Source organism: Haliaeetus albicilla, chromosome 21 (genome assembly GCF_947461875.1).
Source record: "Haliaeetus albicilla chromosome 21, bHalAlb1.1, whole genome shotgun sequence".
NCBI classification, from domain to species: domain Eukaryota; kingdom Metazoa; phylum Chordata; class Aves; order Accipitriformes; family Accipitridae; genus Haliaeetus; species Haliaeetus albicilla.
The window spans coordinates 3,533,179-3,555,470 of NC_091503.1; the positions used below are offsets into that span (position 1 = coordinate 3,533,179).

The following is a 22,292-nucleotide window of genomic DNA, read 5'->3' on the forward strand; positions in this document are numbered from 1 at the left end:
ATACAGGGGACTGCAGTGTACTCTGCTCTTTGAAAAACAGGACACACGCATATATAGGGGTGTGTATATATATGTATCTACACAGACCTACACACTCGAGAGTCTAATTTCATGCTTCCAGGTGCAAATATTTCGACCCACGTCTTTTGTATCCACATATCCCATGACACGTATCTACATAACACATACACGCTAAATAAACATATGGCGCTGCTAATAGCCCAAAGGTGTTATTTCCCGTATAACGGACACTATTTGCCACGCTGTATAGAATGCCTGCCCCAAACCCCGTGGTTGCTTTGTATCTGCGTTGCAGCAAATCCATCTCACCAGGCTGAGGATGGGCACCACGCCATCCTAACAGATGGGTCTGACAGCCAGGAGACCACGTATGCGCATCCAGTGTGGGTGAGACCAATGAGATCCTTTGCCAGGGCGACCGAAACAGCTGTCTGTTTTGGCTGTGCCTACTCCAAGGAGAAGGGTGTAGGCTTACATTACATTACAGGTCTATGCAAGCGCAGAGATTGGAGCTGGAGCGTCACGTGCATCAAGAAAAATCCATTCAAAGAGCTACAAATCAAAAGACATCCACTGAGAAAAAGTGAGGCAGCATTATGGCACTCCACACCCCTCCGCCTCCCCTCAGGAAGACCAAGCAAAACTCGTCCTGACAAGTTAATTCGTCTGAACGCGTCTCCTCGGCAAGGGTGCAGAAACCTGTTGCGCAGGCTTTCTTCCTGTCCCAGAGGTACATAATATTCGGCAAAACAAAGGCTTGACTTTCAAATGCTGTGCAGACACTGCTCATCTATATGGTACAAAAATCTGCTGAATAAAGGAACAAGTCCCTTCGGTACGAAGAACATGAATTTAGCTTGTGTCTTTGAAAACGTAATTTAAAATACCCCGTGAACAATTAGGTATTTGCATGAGCAGAAGTTAAAATACTGCTTTCAAAAATTATCCCCTTATAGAATTTGCATCCTCAGGACAGGCCTGTGCGTTAGTACAGAGCTGATGAGAAACACTGTACAGCTGTATTTATTCAGTGCTCTGAAAGGTTGAAGCACAACTAGTGTCGTTTTCTTCATTGTCATGCATTTCATTCGTACTCACACCCAGAAAAATCTACATAAAAATAAAGTCTGCCATCTAAAAATAATTAGGTGGTACTTCAGCTATTGTCTTGAACTATGTTTTAATTAAAATTTAGACAGTGATCAGAGATTTAGCACAGTTTATGGAGGGAACAGTGCGATTAGGATATGGAAAAACATATTTCAATATAACATACACATTTTTTAAAACACTTAGCGATTCAGCAACCCAGATGAACAGTACAAAGTAAAAACTGCGTACAGGAAAAAAAAGAGGGAAAGCATAGCCATACGAAAGTGAGTAAGATACATGAGGAAAGTGATAGAAGTCCTTCCAGTACACAAGCTTAAGTGCAAGGTCAAGCCAGGGAGCTGGGAAGCAGGAAAAAAGTTGGTATAAGATGTTGTTAGCAGTTTAAAAAATACACATCAGGTTTTCGTGTAAATTAAAAAGCCAGATTCCTGTCCTTACAGACGCTAAAGGAAATTTTGCAACCAGGTCGCTTAGGACGGGTGTTTTACTCCAACCCCCAGTGATCACCCAAGATGGATGATACTTTCAAAGGAGCATCTTCCCACCTTGAGTGCATCAGCAATGAAACTGCTCTGCCCCCTCCTTCTCCCACGACAAAGGCTCATGCTTTTAGGACTGATGTATTAACTCTTAGTTACACTTAGGGGAAAAAAAAAAAGAAAGTTAAATTCTAAGCCAGCTGTAGCCACCTTGTTGAAAATGGCAATTTATTACGCTGGCAGCATGGGAAACCGAGGAGCAGTAAGCCAGCTTCCTTCCTGCCCCGGACTTTTCAGTGGCTTTTATTGTGTTTTGTTTATTGAATTAACCCTTGAGAACAGTGAAAAGAGGGATGTTTTTGGAACGTGCTCAATATTAAAGAACTCAGCCACATGCGAACCAACAAATTTGGACTTGTGCTTGGCCTGAGGGTGTAAGAAGAGGGCAAAGGTGCCGCCGAGGAATTTTATGCCTTCTTACTTGGTGTATCAGTGTAGCCACCAACACGAGCTACCTGCTGCCTCAAGGGCTGTTCTGGCATCCGAGGACAGCTGAGCTGTTTATACGTTGCAGTTGGTCTTGGGGTTTCTGCATCATTGCCTCCTGCGTTGTGAGGTATGGAGCTGCACAGGAGTCCTCCAGGCCCGCTTATTCCTTCTAGAGGAAATTTCCTCAGGAAGAGAGTTGATCCTTATGGATTCACTCTGCAGCTTCATCAGGGTAAGGCAGTCACAAGTCTGTGTGTGCATATATCACCTATTTTTAAGTACACCTTTTAAACTATAAAATGTATTTCGTAACTTTCTGATACCTGAAAAACAGAGTCATTTAAGTTCTCAAAGTTTCTGAAACCCTCTAAGTTAAGGAACATACTGTATTATTATTTTCCAGATGGTATCAATACATTAATATCCTGCCTTCTGCCATCTCAGATATATTTTATTTGGTCTTTGGAGCCATTTTATTATAAACTCGATTCATCAAATAAAAAGTGATCCTCTCCATGTACCCTTCTAAATTCCCAGCGTTCTTTTAAAGGAAGGAAATGCACAATCTAAAAGGCATTGCATTTTAAAATATATTACATTATTATATATAGTGCCTTATTTGTAATTACAGAATTTGCTATCTTTTATAGACCTTGTCCAGGTGTAAAAATTATTTGAAACATTAATGTTTAACCACATATTATCTCTCAAATTGCAAATTAATGGTTACATTGGGAGAGGCAAATGAGCAGATATTTCCAATCAAAATAAATCACATGGGCTAAATGATTGTACCATTTAGAGATTCAGATTAAATTGCTTTTCTCTTGTACATGGACATGTTCTACAGATTACAAAGCAGACATGTTGAGAACAAGCTAGTGGTGTAATTCTTTGATGTTTGATTTAACCCTGCATACCTAATTCCTAGAATACCTTGCGTTATTCAGTAAACTCTACTTTAAGAGACTCCTCTTTAAAATGGAAAAAAAGAAAAAGCAGATTTTTAAAAATTTCACAGCGAGTCCAGTACATTATTTCCAGCAAGAAGAACCTCATTAGTAATGGGCACTCTCGGACTTTCACAGGCATCAAGATACTCTCATTTGAAGGATGGGAAAGCTGGCAAGCTGTGAAATAAAAACTTACAAAAGTTGCCTGGTAGAAAAAGAGTTCTTCGCAAACTAAAGAGTGGTCTATAAGATTGTCTTCCCCTCCCCCCCCCCCCCGCCCCAAATCTTTGTTTTAATGTCTGTGTATATCTGTAGCCAAATAAGCTCTTTCTTGTGGGTAAGTACTTTTAATAGGCTGCATATTGCACAAGTAATGCTCTCCTTGCTAGTTGAATTGCAGCGGAAGCCTCCAAATGTAACCAGTATCGGACCTTGGTCCGGGGTGCACCACTTCCCTCTCTCCAGTCCCAGGGGGATGCTTGGGGGACCTCTGCAAACCAGATTAGAACAGCTCCTAGGATTGTTTGTTTCTTTTGGGCAATCAATTAGATTCCATCTCCTGAAATGATTCTAAAAAAAAAAAAAAAAAAAAAAATAAATTTTTGAAGGAAATCTTTCTCATGTTTGCAAATCTGGATTTTTTTTTTTTTTTCCTCTTTCTAAAACCAAAGTTAAACAAAATACTAGAGGATGAGTAAAAAGTGTCAGGAACTGGAAAGTGAGTGATGTCATATGGTATTGTGAATAAAAACATTAACTACTATAACTGTATCGATTCATGAAAATAAGAATAGTAAGTGTGTGCATTTCATGTTAACAGAGTTTCAAAAACCTTAATCTATTTTCTGGCCAAAAATTGGTTCTTCTTTATATTCAAGGGATCTATGAAAACAGATCTTCACTCTTCTGCTCAGCAGTAAGAGAAATCTTTTTTTGTTTGTTTTTCAGAAGACTGCTATAGGAAAGAAAGAGAGGAAGGAAGCTGGAGTTAGAATAAAAGTGGAAGCTGGAGTTAGAATAATTATAACTTAGAAGAGAATTTGTAAAAACACAAATATATTTATTTTCATGTTTTATTTTGAAAATATCCCCTAAGTTCCTACTAATAGAAGGCAAAGCCACCAATTGAACTTGTTCATAATTTTGACCCTGCTACTCATTTTATCATCTCCAGTTGCCATTTCCCTGACAAGACATTGCATGTCAATTACGAATGGTAGTAATTTCTGATGGAGTGGAATAATTTGTAACAGGAGCAAAATTTTAAATACCACGCTAAGAGTATCAAAACTCATAAGGTACCAGATGTTCATCAGTAGGCTCCCTGTGTAGTAAAGCAGGATCTCATTATAAAATCAGGAAGTATGTAAATAATCCCAAAATGGTGAAAAATTTAATAAAGGTAGCTCATCAACAGACTAATAGGAGTAGGAGTAATGTTATGCAAATTAAGCTCACAGTTCTTCTACATCAAAGGAACTATCAAAGCTGAATCAGACAGGAAGGAACCATTACCATCTGCAATTCAGATCATCACTTGTGGTCCCATCATTAAACTTAAGAAACATTGGAGCATCCCACTATTAATTCTTAATAAAAAGTGACACGGCACCACTCACCCTGTTACATATTTTGGCTCACATGCCATAAGTTATTGAGAGCAGAGGACACTAAAGGCTTCTTAAGGCTGGGGTCTAACTTTTAAACGGCAAGACTATCCCCTTCTGGGACTGCGACGGAGAATGGACGCAGGCGGTTCACCTGTTCCGTCCTCAGAACAGATAATGCTCACGGTTTCTTTTAAGCTCACGTCTAAGCACGGGAGCATCTGCCCAGCCGAGTCCTCCGTCATGAACTCCAGTTGTCCGCGAGTGCTCTCGCGTAGCTGAGCCCTCCTGCAAGCCCTGAACTTGCAGAAACCAAGGGATTAGCCCACATCGTGACCCTGCCCTGCCTGACAGGCAGGACACTACAATGAGGAGGTAAAGTATCCTACGCCTCGTAAAGCGCCCGAATTGGATCAGCTGCAGAAAGACGGAAACGTAGGGGGGAAACTAATAGCGGGTCGAGTCTGCGCCGTTAAGCTGCCTGTAGGGTTTGACACCAACTTTCGAGTTTTGCCTCCCCTTTGCATTTTATTTCTGGATGTGCGCTGCTGTGCGTCACAGGGACTGTAAAAAGGAGACGGGTATTTGTTCTGGAAGGGTCCTGACCATGCCGTGTCAGCTGGCGTGGTATTGCACCCACGTGAGACTATTGTTCTGTATTCTTAAGCTAAGAGTGCCTCTCTTCTGGCCATGAGAGAAAGTACTGATTTACGTGTTACAGGGCAAGGTCTCAATGCTGTCAGTAAAAAGTAGCTAAAAGTGCAAGATCCATCTCTGGGATCTTTTATTAACTGGTAGAAATTGCCTCTGCCTGGAACTTTTACACGTCTATTTGATCTATACCTTATCAGATGTCATCTAGCTCTACTACGATTCAGATATCATTAATTAAGAACTCACCAAGGAGTAGATTCTGACAGCTGCTAACTCAGCAATGAAAAACCTGTTCAAATATTAATAGTAATCAGTGAGCAAGATTGCCTCTTTATACGGTGCTCTCATGATCTAAAGAAGAGGCAGCAAAGGGAGGAAATCTTTACACATATATTGGTACTTCAGGAGAGATTATTTTTGGACCTCTTTAGACATCTTTTTTTGGCCTGCTCCCAAATACGGCAGCTCACTAGAGAAAGACAAAGGTGTCCCTGAAGCCACCGTGAAGGTTCCCAACCCATTGTCTCCTCAGTGCCTTGAGAGCGGACAACTCAGAGAGCCTTCCTCAGCCCCTCTTCTCTACTGATGACAAGAGTCCTTGCAGATTAGTAGCTGTCAAATTGTAGCAAGATCACAAGGCATCAGAAGATAGTCTGGGGGGAAAAAAAAAAAAAAGTAAAATAAGGGATTCCCAGGCAAGCAGAGAAGAAAATGGGACAAAAATTAAAATATTAAAATGACACACGAAGTTTAAGCTAATTTAATTTAGTTGTAAGTGAAGACCAGTATAATATCGTCATAAGCTTGTCCAAGGATTTAAAAAAAAACAAACCAGAAGATGATCCTTCACTTTATAAAAATTGAAGAGCCATGGGCTGGAGGACATAGATACACAACCCACACAGGCGGGTTTTTGGCTGGGAAGCGTGCATCCAGCTTCAGAGGTTTCTTCCTTCGTAGGATTTAGGCAGAGGGTCTGGCAGCACATGTACAATCGATGGAAAACAGATCCTCCCCAATTATTCAAGTTAGGACAGAAAAATAAACAGCACAGCTCCCTGTGAAACAGATCCAGAAGAGCATTAAAATTAGCAATGGACTTCGAAAGCACCTAAGTGTACACTGTCTGGATTTACCTATAGCCAAAGCTTGATGTTTCAAAGTTTCATTTTAACCTCTTGTAAGGGTCTCGTTGATTCTCATAAGGAATCTAGAGACTTTTTTTTTGTCTTTTTTTTTTTTGGTAACAGAGGAACGCACTCACAATGGACTACTGAAATATCTATTTATTTAAAATTAATGAAAACACATACAGTCATATACTGGTTGTCAGGTGTGACTAGGTTTCTAAAGCTAGCTGGTCCAAATAATCATATAAAAGAGAAAGGTTCTGTCCATGCTGGAATATTTGACTGTTTCTATAGGAACAGTTGTATCACTGTACATTTCATAGTGATATTGTTAAATCAATATGCAGCCATTAAAATGGCATCAATCTTTGCATGGCTATGATTGCTCCAGATTAAAAGAAGCCTTTTCACTGTAGTTAAAACTCCTTCCAAAGCAACATAGTATAAAGTGAAGAAAATACTCTGTTTTTACCAAAGGACTCATGCTGATATAAAAATTACTGTATAAATTGGCATATTAGCACATGCAGTATTATTTTCCATGTGAAAAAAATTCTTAGATAAATTCCTTCAAAGGAGAAAAGAAGCAAGTCACAGAGTAAAGGGCAATTAGAAAAAGGTAAACTGAGGTAGAGAAGAGAAAGAATAAGAGGGGTCACTGTTCAACTTCTGTTGTGCTCGTATTTGATTTGAATGAGGAAAGGCACCATACTAAGACCACCATTATCTACTCAATTAGCAATTTGAGAGAGACTAGCAAAGTGCAAATATTCATAAATTACTTAGATTAATGCATGTGCAGGGAGGTCTAAACATTTTAATGATGCATTTCATTCTGTAAAATTACATGTCTGGAAGGCCCCTTAAAAGGTCATCCCATTTAGAACACCCCCCCAAAGCAAGGAGAACTGAATCTGTTTCACTGCTTATGCTTATTTGTTCAACCTTTCCCCAAACTTTCTGTGTTCATGGAAGTACATATTTATGTCCATACTTCTAATCAAAGTAGTTCTACTTTTTTTTATTTGTTCTAAGCTTTCTTTCTTTGTTGGTGTTATTGTATCAGAACTAAAAAAAAAAAAAACCAACAAACTTATTAAAATGTAAAACTTATTCCTCCACCAAGCTTAATGTAATAAATCCCCATTTTCGTACAAGTATAAGATAAGGACATTAAAAAGGTGCAACAAATGTATTTATGTACATGAACTTTTTAGATGGATTGACCACAACTCATAGCTTAGACTAAAGTAAGATTATGTCACGAATTTATGTAATACTAACACTATAACTTATAATACTATTGCATGAATACATAGGAAACCCGCAGCTTGAGATGAACTATGAAATATGTTTAGCTTTTAGTACACTGTCTGTTACAAAAGATAAAGGAGCAACAGAAGCAAGAAAAAAAAAACAAAACTGTTTAGAAGCATAATATCGTATACATAGGAATGCATGTAAAAAATTAAGACCATTTAATATACAGAGAATGATAACTGCAAATGTGGTCAAAGTTTCATTTGGTAAATGGCATGGAGAGAGTAAGGAGGACTCTTACCTCTACTGTTTTCTCTCATGCAAAAGGGAAAAGAAATAACCTACTTAATTAAAAAGCAGTATGTTCAAAACCAATCAAAAGAAACAATTTACGACCCTTATAACATTTTAAAATAAGATTTCTGTAGCCATGATTTTCTAAGGATGTAAGAGAAACTCAAGCTCTAGTGAGAAGAAGGTCTTTTAAAGCCAACTAATGTTGTTAGCAAAAAAATGTTAGGACATACAAGACTACTTCAGCTGGTTTGAAGAACGTGTGTGTCTAAAAGCTAGTCTGGCTTTTCCAGTTGTACCAGCTCATCTGATCAAAGATACCACCTTTTCCCACTTAGTTTTCCAATTAAGTTTTATCACCTACAGGTACAATAGTCACAATGCATATATACGTTAAAGGATAGCGATACTTGGGGTTTAGGATTTATGATAGCAGTATGAGGCCAGAAAGAAACTTCCAATATTGGTATTTTATTTCTCTGTAGCATTTGGTATCTATTGCTCTCTGAAACAAGACAGGGGACTACATTTCAGAGCAGCATTTCACTCTTTAGGGCACATGGCTTGTGTTTAGTGTATAGAGAAGAAACCTTCCATTGTAAACATAGAGCTCACAATTTCATATGAAAGTCACCAGTCACTGAAAAAACAGACAATTCTGTCACTTATATAACTGTTCATTTTATAGAAAACATGAATATCAGTTAGTTGCATGTTTATCCCAGCAGAGCAAACTACCCTTTCTCCCCACCTCCCTTCCCATCCGCTTACTCAATTTGTTCAGTGAGTGTGTTACGAAAAGCCTGCTGGCAGCCTTCTGAAGCTGCTCTGCATCTCCACTGCAGGTCCTCAGCTTCAGCTGCTGCCACATCCCACCACTGGTAACGCTCTGCGGAGTAGTTTTGTTGTGTCTATTCATGGTGTTCTGACCAGCCTTGTTCACAAAACCTCAATATTACTATAAGTAAAATTTCATTCTTTGGGATGTTTGCAATACTCAGTTTTTTCACAGAATAGTTTACTACCTAGTTTAAAATATTCTAAATAGCTTACGATAGGCAAAAATATTAAAACTCTTACATACATGAAAATTTCAATATTTAGGATATAACTATTTTCTGAACATCGTTTAGAAATAAAAATACCGCTGATGAAACAGTGAGAAACAATAATGTTTCTAAATATATTACAAGGAATGAATGTGCCTCATGAATGAATGATGAAGGAGTTAATTCATTTCATTATGTGTCAAAAAGGAGGAATCTAGATTTTAATCCTGCCAAAGCAATCACAGTTGGAGAGAACTGATGGCTTAAAGCTAGTACAGAACAAATGGCATAAAAGGAGCAAAGGCTTGATTACTCTTACTTTAGTGAAAACATAAGGAATATATTTCTGAAAAACTCCTTATATACAAATATCAGTTAACAGACACAGTAAATTATTTTGAATCCTTCAATGTAGGGCTTGATACCATATTTAGGAAAAGCCCCCCAAAAAGCCCAGCAGTTGGTTTGGAAAGTCAGTATAAGTATTTCCATCTTTAAATGTTATATAGAACATATTTGAAACAGAATGGTTGTGTTAAATAGTAGTTACATTTATCAAATACAGCACGAGATATAACAGTGAAGAATGAAACCCACAGTGAAGCATAGAATTTGAGAGCTTGTGAGCAAGTATAGTCCTTGCAGTAGATGTTAGTATGGAGTGAAATGATTGGAAACAGAATTTTTTTCACCTCAGAAGGATAAAGCCACATGCTTACTCCCTTGCACATTAGGAAATACGACAAAAGTTAAGCCAGTGTATTACAAAAAAAGGAATTAATGAATAATGTAACTAAAGTACTCTGTATTATGACTTTATCATAAAAGCTGGTCTGGGCTCTAGTTAGTCACGGAGTGACACTTGCTGGTGAAAATGTGATCACAGTAGATCTTCTCCTAAAGGTCTTGTGCTCCTAGCTTCTTACAGCCTACTATTATCTTCATTTGTAAGAAAGAAAATATTTTTATGGTATGATAGATTTGTCAGACCTGTGCAGTATCTTTGATATTTACCCTACTAAAAAGGGCAATCGGTTAAATCAGAAATTATTACTTTTAGGTGAACTAAAACATTAATAAAATTAGCACCGCCCCCAAGATGGCTGACTGGATTTGCTCCTCTCCTGTAGCATAACAACAATTTTTATATTGCATTGTTGTTAGACCTGGCCTTTAATTAGTGATGAAGCTTAGAAGTTCATCACTGTAATCAAGAGCAGAAATAGACAATAATCCAAAGTAATCAAACTCCACACAACAGACACAAATGGAACACAAGTAAAGTGACAAAGTGCAGTACATATTGCAGCAAGCTCAAAAAGAATGGCTTTTTTTCTGATAAAAGGTAGGGGCAGGCTGTGATAGCAATCGTACTGATTCATGGTTCAACCCGGCAATCAACGTCTATGAAGAATGTTCTAAATGAGCAGACAGAGCTCGAAGCAACATATTAGCTGAAATAGCCAAGCAAGGAAAAGTTGCTTTTATAATGAAATGGTTGTTTGTCACGCAATCTCCATAGTGTGATGAAGATGCTAAAATTCCATATTTGGCTAAAGGACGCAATTTGGTCCTAATCTTCACTGGATGACGCAAAGACAAGTCATCACAGGAGCTGCTGTGGTTCCTCTGGAAGGCACCTTTGTAAAGCCCTTGCAGACATTACAAATCAAAAGCTTCCTCAAAGTCGTGCAAATTTCCAAACCTATTGGACAGGTGTCTAAGTCTAGGGGAAACCTGGGCCACTACAGTCAGTAGGTGTCATGCAGGACATACTTCTGTTAGGTGAAAGCAGTAAACAGGAAAGAAATTTAGGCACATCATTTGAATAGCAAAATTTCAAGTAATTGTTTCCTGAGACCTAATATGAAATTTTTCACTAAGAAGTATTGATAATTTGAAATTTAGGGCTTAAGTAAAAACATTAAACATTTGCTTAGTAAATGAACTGAAATGGGCATCTAAGGCATCCCACTTGCTCCTGATCTGGCTGCTCTGTTGCTAGAGATTTACTGTCAAAAAGTCATTTCCCACCTCTTATCGATGTGAACGAGACAATTGGTGAAACTTCAAGGCTCTGCACTAATAACAATGACAACTGGAATGACTGGATGTAGCTTTCTACCTGCAAAAGGATTATTTTGGGTTATTAACCTCCACCAAGGGGCAGAATCATTTTAGCAAAATGCAAAAATAGCTTGTGTCCTACAATTATGCTAAGGCCCAGAAGTTTGTAGGCATTTCCTGGGAGTGCTGCCAACTGAATACGGCTTCTGTCCCACATTATCTGCTCCTCCCCTCTGAGAATTGAGAGGTAGGGATACAGCATAAGCCATGTCGAGCACGTGATCTGTAAACTTGCTTCGTGTACAAACTGAACAGCCTTTTATTCCAGAATGAAAGCATGCAGAAATGATGTCTTTGGTCTTGCGTACAAGTATTGGCAAAGGGGCTAAGGACTAGAAAGACTTGGAAGCTGAAGTCCTTCTGCATTTCTGTCTTTAGAAACAGCAGCTGAGACCCTGGAGGGAATGTGGAACACCAAGTGACCCAGGTCCTGAATGGTCTTCCAATTGCTGAACATCTTTGGAAGCAACTGGCTCTAACTGGGGTTAACATGCCAACAGCAGTATGTGCTGGATACCTTTCAGGGTCAGCATCAAAAACTTAGCACTGTTGTGCCCAAGGGTTCCACTCCAAGTAGCCTATTCAATTAAAAATAGGAAACTGGGACTACCCGTGAAATTAGCTGCTAAATACAAAAGAGAAGAAAGCAAGCACATGAGGAGCAAAATGCTGGCAACAGTTGCATTTTGCTCAATTAGCTTGCTGTGGTACAAGGGGGAAAAGGGGATATACCAAGTAGGATGAAGGAAAAGAAAAGAGGACTTGTCTTCTAATTGAAAAATTGGAGAGTATAGAAAAAAATAAAAAGTTTATTTACTGTCCTCTATCCACAGAGCATTGCTGCAGCTGCTGCTTTCTTGCTGCTGAAAGCCAAGTGGCTTCCCAGGCGTGGCAAGGAATTTGACTTTCTGATTATGAGCAAAGGAAACACTAGGAAACTTTGTTCCACGTTGGTCAGCTCTTTCCCATTGCAGCAGCTCCTGGAAGAAGGGAAGGCTGGCAATTCACGGCTGTGCACCCTCACAAAATTCATTAAGACTAAGCAATGTCAGGAAAAACATCTGTTGCTACTGTCTAGCTTACAGCACAATCAGCTAGGATGACCATGTTGGCCGACTGGTACTAAGGAATGAAAAATCCTCTCCTAGAAGCTGACCTTCCTAAGCAAAACCATTCACTTACTGATCTGAACAAATCACGCATTACATATAGAGACCACAGGCAATAGTGAAATATCTGCAGAAAGTGAAGGATATGCTTCATAGAGAAGAGACTGATCTGGAGACAAAGCCTTGATAAAACCAAGGGAAAGGAGAAATCATTATAAATGTATATACCTAGAAATGAATAAATTAGATAGCAAAATGTGGCTTTGATACCAGAGATCACCTCTTGCAGCAGCAGGTTGTGATGGGGAACAATGCCATGGGTCTTAAGAAGTCTCCTTGGGAATTTGGAAAGCCTTTTCCTGAGCAAATCCATTCTTTCCAAACAAAAAAAATCTGGGGGATCTGGTTGGGCACTCACGCAGTCTGGATCCACTGCAGCAGAACAGCCTTTCCCGGTGTCCTGACTGAAAATCCTCTACGTCTTGGAAGTGCCTCTTTACTGAGCTCTCAAATGAACCTGGAAAACCTCAAAGTCCAATTGTAACTATCAGCTGGCTGAAAAACCTATAGTTGTCTTTCAAAGCAGTAAAGTCAGCAGGGACAGAATGCATTCTTGGGGAACCATCAACCTATGAAGACTTAAGTCATATAAAAACAACAGACTTAGGAGTTGCATAGGTTGCTATCAAAACTAACTCCCTAGCACCAGATGCAACAGTATTGTAAATATTTAAAAAAAAATTATCAGTTTTTACATTACTCAAACCACAATTCAGTTCTGTATATGGAAAAGGAATTACGCGTTTTTGGTTTGTTTGTTGCATAAGCAATTACTCAAATGTCTTCAGTCCCTCTTACAAGATACTGATTGACAGAAGTGATACAGACATAGGCATCCAAGATGCTTTCCAATCTGGGCAACTCTAAACCAGCATGCTGATGAAGTTACATGCATACAAGCACACAAGCAGAGGAACTGATTTAAATGCCTTCTTCTGGGAGATAACTCCTGAAGCAGGATGCCATTTGTTTTAAACTTCACTTTTGATTGACTTTTCACTTTGTCTAGGCTCATAAATTACAATTCTATTTTATGCATGGCTCTTGCGTGCTGCTCTATGCCAATTCTCACACGCTATTTTGACAACCGATTGTAGGCAAGCCAGTACAATTAACAGACTATTACTGTTAAAGCAGAAGGATAATTGTCAACTGGACTTAACACTGCTTTGATACTAAGTGAGCTTTGATACTAAGTGAAGTTTTCTCATACATGTAGTACCAGGTGTGTCAAAATGCTTGGTATAAGTAAGTGACATAAAGTAAGGCTGTCTGCTGATCTATTGGCAATCACTAGTGTAATAGCTTAGCTTAATTGGTGACCTATTTTTCTGAGTTTCCATCACGATGATACAAAGCAGTGGTCTGTGTTTCAAGATACATACAGTACATTTATTCTGTACGTACAGTGCATTTTTTTCTGTGGACGTGCTAGTGCTTTTTAGGCATGAAGGGCAGAGGTTGTTCTGACACAAGTTGTTTGTGTATCATGACCAAGTAAGGTACCACTGATGCCTTCAATGCATAAAATGTCATGATGTTGGAATACTGTCCAGTAGTAATCATACGCACACGGATTGTTGATAGAGTTGGTAACATAAGCTGGACTGGGGCCCACCTTGCTGTTGGCAACCATTTATTCTGTAACATCCCCTAAACAGCAGCAAGAAATGGGCAGACCTATGGAGGATGTCAGGCTTGATGTAGAAGCTTTTCTTTAGGGCTTAACACAGTTTGTATACAGAGGTTTTTGGCAGTGTGGTACACCGAGAACAAAGGGAATGATACGACACAAGCCAGGGAGTAGGTTGCACCATTCAGCTGCTTAGTTTAAAGAGCCAAAACTAGGAAAACAAGATTCTGGAAGCCTACAAAGGAAATACATACAGCTTTAAGCTCTTTATGCTTTCTGACGTGTAAGCAACAACTGTGTTACAGCTTTTGCTTTGAAGCCAGCCATGCTAACTCTTCATTGTTTCAGTTGATCTAGATTGCTGGAACCCAATTTCTTAACTTAAACTTACAAAGACTTGAAACTGGATGGTCTTCCTTGTAAGAATTAACATGCGAGACAGTAGAAGGTGGAACACAACAAGAAAAGGAAAATGCTGAATTTGTCTCTTGAGCTTTTCTCCTAAAATGCTCTTAAAGCTAAAGAAAGACTGAGGAGACATATTTAACAGCTCATCAATTAAGATGAACTCATCTAGTGTTGCCAATCTCCTTAACCCAGAGGAAAAAAAAAAAAAATCAAAAAATCACGTCCCTCTTCTTTAGTTACCTGGAGCCATACCCTAATCAAAACCTAGTCATCGAAAATTCAGGGATGACAATGTTAAGTGATCAATAATATGTAATTTGATCTGCTGTGAAGTGAGGAGCACACTGCAGAATGTCTAACAGAAAGTTTTTTACAAGCAGAGTAAGAGGTCATGCCACCTTGAGAATAACTGATTAAGAGGAACAAATCACCCATAGAGGCTTTAGTATGCATTGTCCTACTGCCAGGATTTCTGGATATGATCCATCTAGGCTGTCATCTTATAGTGAATGTGCTCGTTTTCAACCAGGCACAGCAAGTTCAATTCTTTCAGAAAGTCTCTCAAGCACCGTGCACATTTCTGCCTAGGAAATCTTGGACAAATAGGAAAATACTCTTAGAAAGTCCAGTATGGCTTCCATGTTAATGCTAGTGATAGAAAATCTGAAATTAGGGTGTGCATGCATGTGTCCATTTACGTGCATGCATACTTCCTTATGGAGAGAAGAAGTGTTTCTAAAAACCTGGACAGCAAAGGCAACGGGATGAATTGTCTGAGATGCAGCCGAGTGGCTCAGCCACCAATAATTGTACAATAATGTAGAATTATGAGTGCCTAAGCATAAAATGAAAAACCAACACTTCATTAGGCTGAGGTTACTCAACAGATGGCATATAGACCACCAATAGTCTATAAAACATCAGACGGCTGGTGTAATTTCTACACATAACAGAAGTGTCCTTGACATTGACAAGTCAGTACAAGCCACATAGCAGAACTGGGAGCTGGATTTTTATAGAGATATCACATCATTGAAATGGTGAGAATTTAAAAAAAAAATGTGGTTTGGTTATAAATAAAATCAGGATGGTTAACATTTTTGGTAAGCGATATGCAAAACCACACAAGTTGGTCTGTAAGTTATTAAAAACCTGCTTGATTCTTTGCTTAAGATTTGACAGTCATGACCACATAAGCAGGAAACTTCAGCTGTAGTGACCATCAAACACTGGCCCCGTACAGTTTTTGACTTAAGTGTACTAAACCTCTCCTTGCAGGTGCTGAGAGTATCTGTGAAATGTTATGCCCTGGTGGGTGCTGGCAGTGCTGCTCCAAGTTTACAAGGAAATGTAAGAACACGGAAGGTCTTACCGGTGGAAGTATGGAGAAAATATTTTCAAGTAGACTGGCAATATTTTACATAGGCGATAGGTAGTTCACCTGCTATCAGATACTAAAAAAATTTACTGTTTTTCAGAAAAGTAGAAAAAACAATGGAGAGGCAAAGGCAGAAGTTCCAAAAGCTGCCAGAACTCATAGAATGAAATGAGAACTTGATTTTATAGTAAAGTGGAGCACGTAGGCTTATTACTGTTCGAGACAACTCTTCAAAAAGATGTGGATGCTTCTGCAGAGAAGAGGGAGATAATAATGATAACGTTTGGAAAATGCCTCAGTGCTAGCCTACAGATAAAAGAGATTCATCTTGTGCTTGGAGAATAATTTGAAATTGACAAATGTTGCTATAACACAAGCACCATTTAGATGAGAAACCAGATAGCAACTCAGAGGTGGTACACATTAATAACTTTGATTGCTTTCCTTAACTGCTACAAACTTAAAAGAAGCCTTGTCATCTTAAAAGCACAGTACCAACTGGTACAGCCGTCTCTACTACTTAACCACAAGTGCTTCTGACTTGTTTTATAGATTCATTTGGAATCCCCCAAAAGCCTGCTGTAGAAAAATAATGTTTGTAAGAAGCAGTTCTTACAGGCTGGCTAGTCTGAAGAGAAGTCCACAGGCATTTTCTCTTCAAGCGTTTTCCATGTGGAAGTCTTGTCCTCACAGTGTCTTCTATGTTCTGCGTTTCGCTTTGTGAAGTGAATGGCGAAGCTTGTGAACAACTATGAGAAGAGAACTCCATTGTAACAACCGGGTTGTTGGGTGGGTTTTGTGTTTGTTTGTTAGGTTTTTTTTTAATAATTGAATGCTTTTTTGCTTTTGAACAAGGAGACAACTCAGATTGACCACCCAGGTCAGTATCATCCCCTGTCTGGTAGCTTGTCCAAACTAATGAGTTTCTAGTTTACTTCTCCTGAAACCTTGTAAGTATCAGTGATTTTAAATCAAGCTGTTGCCCTGCTTTCTTTAATGTCTGGTAGAAATGGGGCAAACTTGTTTTTTTGTTTTCTTCATTAAGTGGACAGCAAATGCTGCCCGAAAAGAACTCAAGCAGTATCCAGTTGGCATATTCCTTTAGGGATGAAACATGAGGTGACATGTGACACTTCTCAGCCTGGATACTGAAGACTAGGCACTGGGCAAGCTTCTTGCCTCACAAGAGACCTCCTTGACAGGAATGAAGAACTTTGTGCATTGATATACTGATTTTAAAGTTGACCATTCAACCAGAGCAAGACACAATACAAGGAAAAATAAAGGACATTCAAATGAAAAAACTATTCTCTTAGGGCATTTATTTTACTGGGGTGTAAAACTTTTTGAACAATTTGCTTTCATAAAATTAAATGCTCATCTATATATATAAAGTAGGTACAGAAATTAAGCATGATTTCAACATCTTTAGCTTTTAAAACTCCTCGTGTACAATTTAAATAAACTCTAATTTGAATCTCAGCCTTAACACTACTGATATTTAGCAGGTCACAGCACCCTTAAAATATCTTTTACATGAAGAATAATAGTTTCTCCTTTCCCACATTTACCATTGTAATTGGTGCAAAAACACTTGCAGGTTGACAAAACCCAAGACAAGCAAAGCAGGAGTTGAGGATGGAGAATATGGCTATTCCCTAATGACAGGCTTCTAAAGTAGGCAAACTCATGCCAACTTTTCAATGTGGAATGTTCTCCACATAGACAATTCATACCTTGTTTGTTGGGTTGGGTTTTTTGGTTTTGGTTTTTTTTTTTGAGTTTCAAGCCTAAAATGATCAAGAAGAACCAGACTAAGGAACTTAATTTCCTAATGTCAAAATATTAAATCTCATATTTGATATGTAAGGTGGATACCTGTGAATGAAATCCTTGTTTTATTACAGTGTGTTAAGTAACTTTGTCATAATGTCATTTTCCTATCTTTGTATCTTTAACTGACCCTTCAGTAAATACTGTATCCTGAGCATTACCGTGAACACAGCTGTGTTGCTATAATCATTTTGAACGCTGCAAAGGATATGAACATATTAGGCTGTTGAAGGTTTCTCTGTAAGAGCCACCTTTGCTGCAGGTGAAGAATTCAAATTGCAACTAGTCGATCTCAATCACTTTCACAGTGATGAGAGGCCCTTGTAGTAGGGGACGTGGCTCAGGGCATCCGTGTGTTAGAGAAAAACAAAACCAGCATCTCCTGCAATTCAGCAGATGGAGGGGACAGGGGAAGGGACAAACTTCAGCCATACAACCTTCAACATTGTTCAGATGAACCTTGGCTTTTTAGCACCCACCAACAAATTGTACAGCGTGCTGAGTGAGCAACTAAGTGGAAACAGACAGTATCTTATTTTCAATAGCTGATGAACAGTCTTCCAAAGGTTCTTGCAGTGTTGCACAGCATATCAAAGCCTCAATTCAAATTCGGAAAACAAATAATCTGGAGCGCTTCTTGCTCTCCAGCCACTGAAAGCTCAAATCATGGTGATTCCAGGAGACCTGTTTTTCTTTACTCATTATATTAAATCTTTCCATTCACTTATCCCATTTTCTTATATTCTTATGTATTTTTTTCTGTGCTGATGTACAATATTCTATTCCTACTCCCAGGTCTGCTTGCAAGAGAACAGCAGCATTTGTCCCAGTCACATTTTTTGCTGGGTGGATGGTGTGAGGCCAGCTAGAAAGGAATTCACATTGTCAACCACTTCTGCCAGTGGGGTGCTAATTTGGAACTCTGTCCTGTGCCCGCTGCCCGAAAGAATAACATTTAAAAAAAAGAAAATCTTTTCAGTCAAACTAATCTCTTCTCTGCAAGAGAAATTAGGGCAAGGGTAGTTGCACAAAAGCTTTTTCATCAAGCTATACAGCTTCAGATAAATACAAACCTTGGGAACCTTGTGGATGACTTCCACATCATCTGACGGTGATAAACTAACAGAACCACATTTCTCTTGAAGTTACCTTCGCATTTAACACTTCTCAAAGGCCGGGGAGCTTAATTCCTGAGGCTGTACTTCTGCGTTTCAAGTGTGCTCATCAGCAACGACTCCGACCACTTACCACAGGCATTTGAGACGTGTTACTCAGCTTTATCAGTTTGGGCCACCGCTCAATTGCCTACTTTGCCACTCTCTCCTCAACCTTACCCGCACGCCGTCTTATTCTGGCAGTTTAACACGAGGAGCGCGACCGCGCGGGGATGCGCCTTAACCAAGCGCCCAACCGCGCTTCCCATCGCGAGCTGTTCGCTTCCTTTATGTTAACTGGACTGGTCCACGACACAAAATATTTCGAAGGGTCCCTGCAGTCCTAAAAGAAAAAAACCCAGCAACCATCCAGGCCCGTGTCGACGCCGTTTAAAGGCACTTTTCTGAAAACCGTGCCTACCCTCTTCCCCCGCCCTTCGAGCGGTAACTGCCTCTCCTTCCACACGGCGGGCAGAGGAGCCCTTACCGAGCACGACCCCTCCGAGTGACGACACGACCGGCGCTGACCTCACACCGAAGCCCCCGCGGCGCGCGCCGCTGGCCGCCTCCCGCCGCGCTGGGGCGCGGCACGCCCCGCCCCCGCGCTGACTGACTGACTGACTGACTGACTGACTGGATTTCTTTAGGACCCCCCCGCCGCCCACCTCGACCTCCGCACACCGGCGAGCCGGCAGCGGCTGCGTGCGAGGGCGGATGTCAGCCGGAAGCGGATAAAAAAAACCAAAAAAACCCCCCAAAACCCCAATAATAATAATAATAATAATAATAATAATAATAAACCAATAACCCCCAGGCCGCCGCCGCGAGGGAGCCCCGCCCGCCCGCCGGAGCCTCCCAGCCAATGGGGAGCGCGCTCGGCGGGAGCGCTGACGTCCTGCTCGGCCCCGCCCCGTCCCGACCGGTGCCGGACGCAGCCGGAGACGCCCGAGCTCCCCGCCTCCTCCGCCCTTGTTCCTCGGGCGGGGACTCGCTTCCTTTCCCGGCTCCCTCTTCCCGCCCTCCTCCTCCTCCCAGTCAAGATGGAGGACGGCCGTCGCTGCGGCCACCGGCACCCCCGCGGCTAGCTCAGCTGCCGCTCCTCCGGCTCTTTCCCTCACAAAAAAAACCCCCCAAACCAAAAAACCCCCCAAAATCAAAACCCTGAGGAAAAAAAAACCTGAAAGAAAAAAAAAAAAGGCTGGAAACGTTCCTTCTTTCTCCGCCCATCGGCTGCTGGCTGCGCGGACTGCTGGCCCTCCCCATGCCGTCGTCGTCGCCCTCCTCCTTCTCCTCCTCCTCCTCCTCCTCCTCCCGCGATTGTCTGCGCTCCGGCTGCCGCCCGCCCGCCCGCCCTGACTCCCTGCATGCACACGCCGCCTCCTAGGTGGCTGCGGGGGGGGTGGGCGCTCCCGGAGCTGCCATTCCGCACATACCTTCATGTCCCTGCGCTCGCTGTGGCCGCCCGCCGCCGCCGCCCCGCATCGGCTCGCCCGCTCCGGCTGCCGCCCTAACGGCCGCTCCCGCCCGGAGGTGAAGCCGGGAGCCGCGGTGGGGTTGGCGGTGGGTTTCGCCCGGAGGAGCAGCCGTCGCCACACGCAGCAGCAGCAGCAGCAGCCGCAGCCATGAGCAGCGCCGCGACCGCCACCTCCGCCGCAGCCGCCGCCGCCACCACGGCCGGTAGCGGGGCGGGGGAAGGGGCCGAGGAGGCGGCCAAGGACTCGGCGGACATCGCGGCGTTCTTCCGATCCGGTGAGTGCGGCCGCGTAGCCGGGGAAAGGGAGGAAGGAGGGCAGCGGCGAGGCCGCGGCTGGAGGTGGCGGCGAAAGGCGGAGGGAAGCCACGGCTTCTTACCGGCCCTGCGAGAGGGGGCGAGGGCAGCCGGCTTTGTCAGGTGGCCCCGGGGAAGCCTCTCGCCTTCCCTTCGCCGGCGGGGCCGCCTCGGCAGCGCCCGCCCGTCCGTCCGGGGCGCCGCCGCCGCCGCGCTTCCTCGGGGAGGCGGCGGTGAGGGGCCCGGGCCGGCCTGGCCGAGCGGCGGGGCGGGGAGCGGGGGGGGGAGGAGAAAGCCGAGCCCCCTCATCCCACGCCGGGTGTGGGGAGGCAGCGGGGCTTCGTTTGGGGCCCAGCAACTTGCGGGCGGGACGCCACCCTCGCCGGTAAAGACGAGGCGTTAAAAACGGGGGCGGCGGGCGGCCCGGCCCGACCCGACCCGGCGGCGGGGGGCCGGGTGCTGCCCCGAGGCGGTGTCGCCGGTGACAGGTGCGACTCTCCCTCCCGTGCCGGCCCCATAACGGGCGCGTTACCGGGGCCGGGTGTCGTCCCCCCCCCCCCCGCCCTGAGAATGTCCCTCCGGGGGTCCGGGCAGCTCTCGGTGTCGGAGGGTCGGGGAGGGTGAGCGGGGGCAGGGGAGCGGTTCGCCGCAGGGCTGCGCTGGCCGGGTCCCCCCCTCCCCGCCCGGGGCTGGGATGACACCGCTGTGCTAAAGGCAAACCCGCCTCCGGTCGCGCTCCGCCGGTGCCGGGCTGCTGGGTGGCGGCGGAGGGCAGGGTTGAAGGCGGGTGTTTGTAGCGGGGAAGGGAAAGAAATGAGACAAAAAAAAAAAAAGCGAAGCCCGCGTTAAAGGGGTGCTGAGGAGGGGCCGGGCTGGGAAGCCGGGCTCGGTGCGGAGGATCGGGAGGGGAAGGTGTGTGTGTGTGTGTGTGGGGAGCCTGTTGACAGGCTGCCGGGATAAAAAAAAATAATAAATAAAATAATAAAAAAAAATAAATATGGAGGCCGCCTTCTCCCTCGGTGTTTACTCTCGGCACGCAACCGGGCGGGGAGGGCGGCTGTCCCCGCCACCGAGACGTTGTCCCCCGGGGAATGGCGGCGGGGAGGGCAGGGCTGCCCGGGCCGCACGAACCGCCGCCGGCGGGGACGGAGCCCAGCCGGCAGCCTGGGCGGCGGCGGCGGCGGCCGAGCCTCCCTCCGGTGCCGGCTGCCCTCCCCCGAGCGGCGGCGGCGGCTCCTCCCCTCCGCTCCCCTCCGCCGGCGGCTCCGGGTCCCCCCCCTGGGCACCCCCGGCCGTCTCTCCCGGGCGGGGCGGCAGGGCAGGGCCGGGCACTTGCTCCGTTGGGATGCCTAAAAAGGAGCGGCGAGCAAGGAAAATGCAGACTCACCGCTGGAAAGATGAGGGGGATTGCCGATTTCGTGTGTGGAAAAAAAAAAAAAATCCAAGCAAACAAAAAACCAACAACCCAACAACAACGGTGGCAGTAGTAATAATAACAATAAGAGCTGCGTTAATTGGGTTTTTAAGGGAAGTCTGTGAGGGAAGTGGGAAACGGCGTAATCGGTGCTGCTCGCGGTCGGTGCTTGCTGTTGAACGTGTTCGATTTAATGAGGGTGAAGGAGGAGGTGTGATTTGCAGCAGGCATCCCTGAAGCAGGGTTCGGAGCTGCGTTCGCTTGGGCAGACGGTCCAAACAGGGGGCTGCGTCCCCTCTGAAGGGCCTGATGCTCCCTCAGCAACCTGTTTCACATGGCAGCAATGAGCGCGAAACTCA

The 22,292-nt window shown here is 43.3% G+C and overlaps 2 protein-coding genes across 6 annotated transcripts in view; one reads left to right on the forward strand and one right to left on the reverse strand.

Annotated features, from left to right (window-relative positions):
* Nucleotides 1-1,182: 1,182 nt before the first annotated feature.
* On the reverse strand, nt 1,183-20,264 carry LOC138690288 (uncharacterized). Its single transcript, XM_069808877.1, has 3 exons — nt 19,239-20,264; nt 11,084-11,174; nt 1,183-5,969 (listed from the first exon to the last, which is right to left on the reverse strand). The coding sequence occupies exons 1-2, from the start codon at nt 20,188-20,190 to the stop codon at nt 11,119-11,121; spliced, it is 1,008 nt and encodes a 335-aa protein (XP_069664978.1). The 5' UTR covers nt 20,191-20,264; the 3' UTR covers nt 1,183-5,969; nt 11,084-11,118.
* The window catches only part of TRIO (trio Rho guanine nucleotide exchange factor), a 256,831-nt gene continuing 254,685 nt past the window's right edge, over nt 20,147-22,292 (forward strand). For 2 of the 5 annotated variants that reach the window (XM_069808875.1, XM_069808874.1), the window contains exon 1: nt 20,156-20,500. In XM_069808875.1, the coding sequence (XP_069664976.1) occupies nt 20,374-20,500 (127 nt within the window). In that variant the 5' untranslated portion in view covers nt 20,156-20,373. Of the gene's footprint in view, nt 20,501-22,292 lie in introns of all 5 variants that reach the window. The other 3 variants (XM_069808876.1, XM_069808873.1, XM_069808870.1) reach the window with 3 other exon arrangements.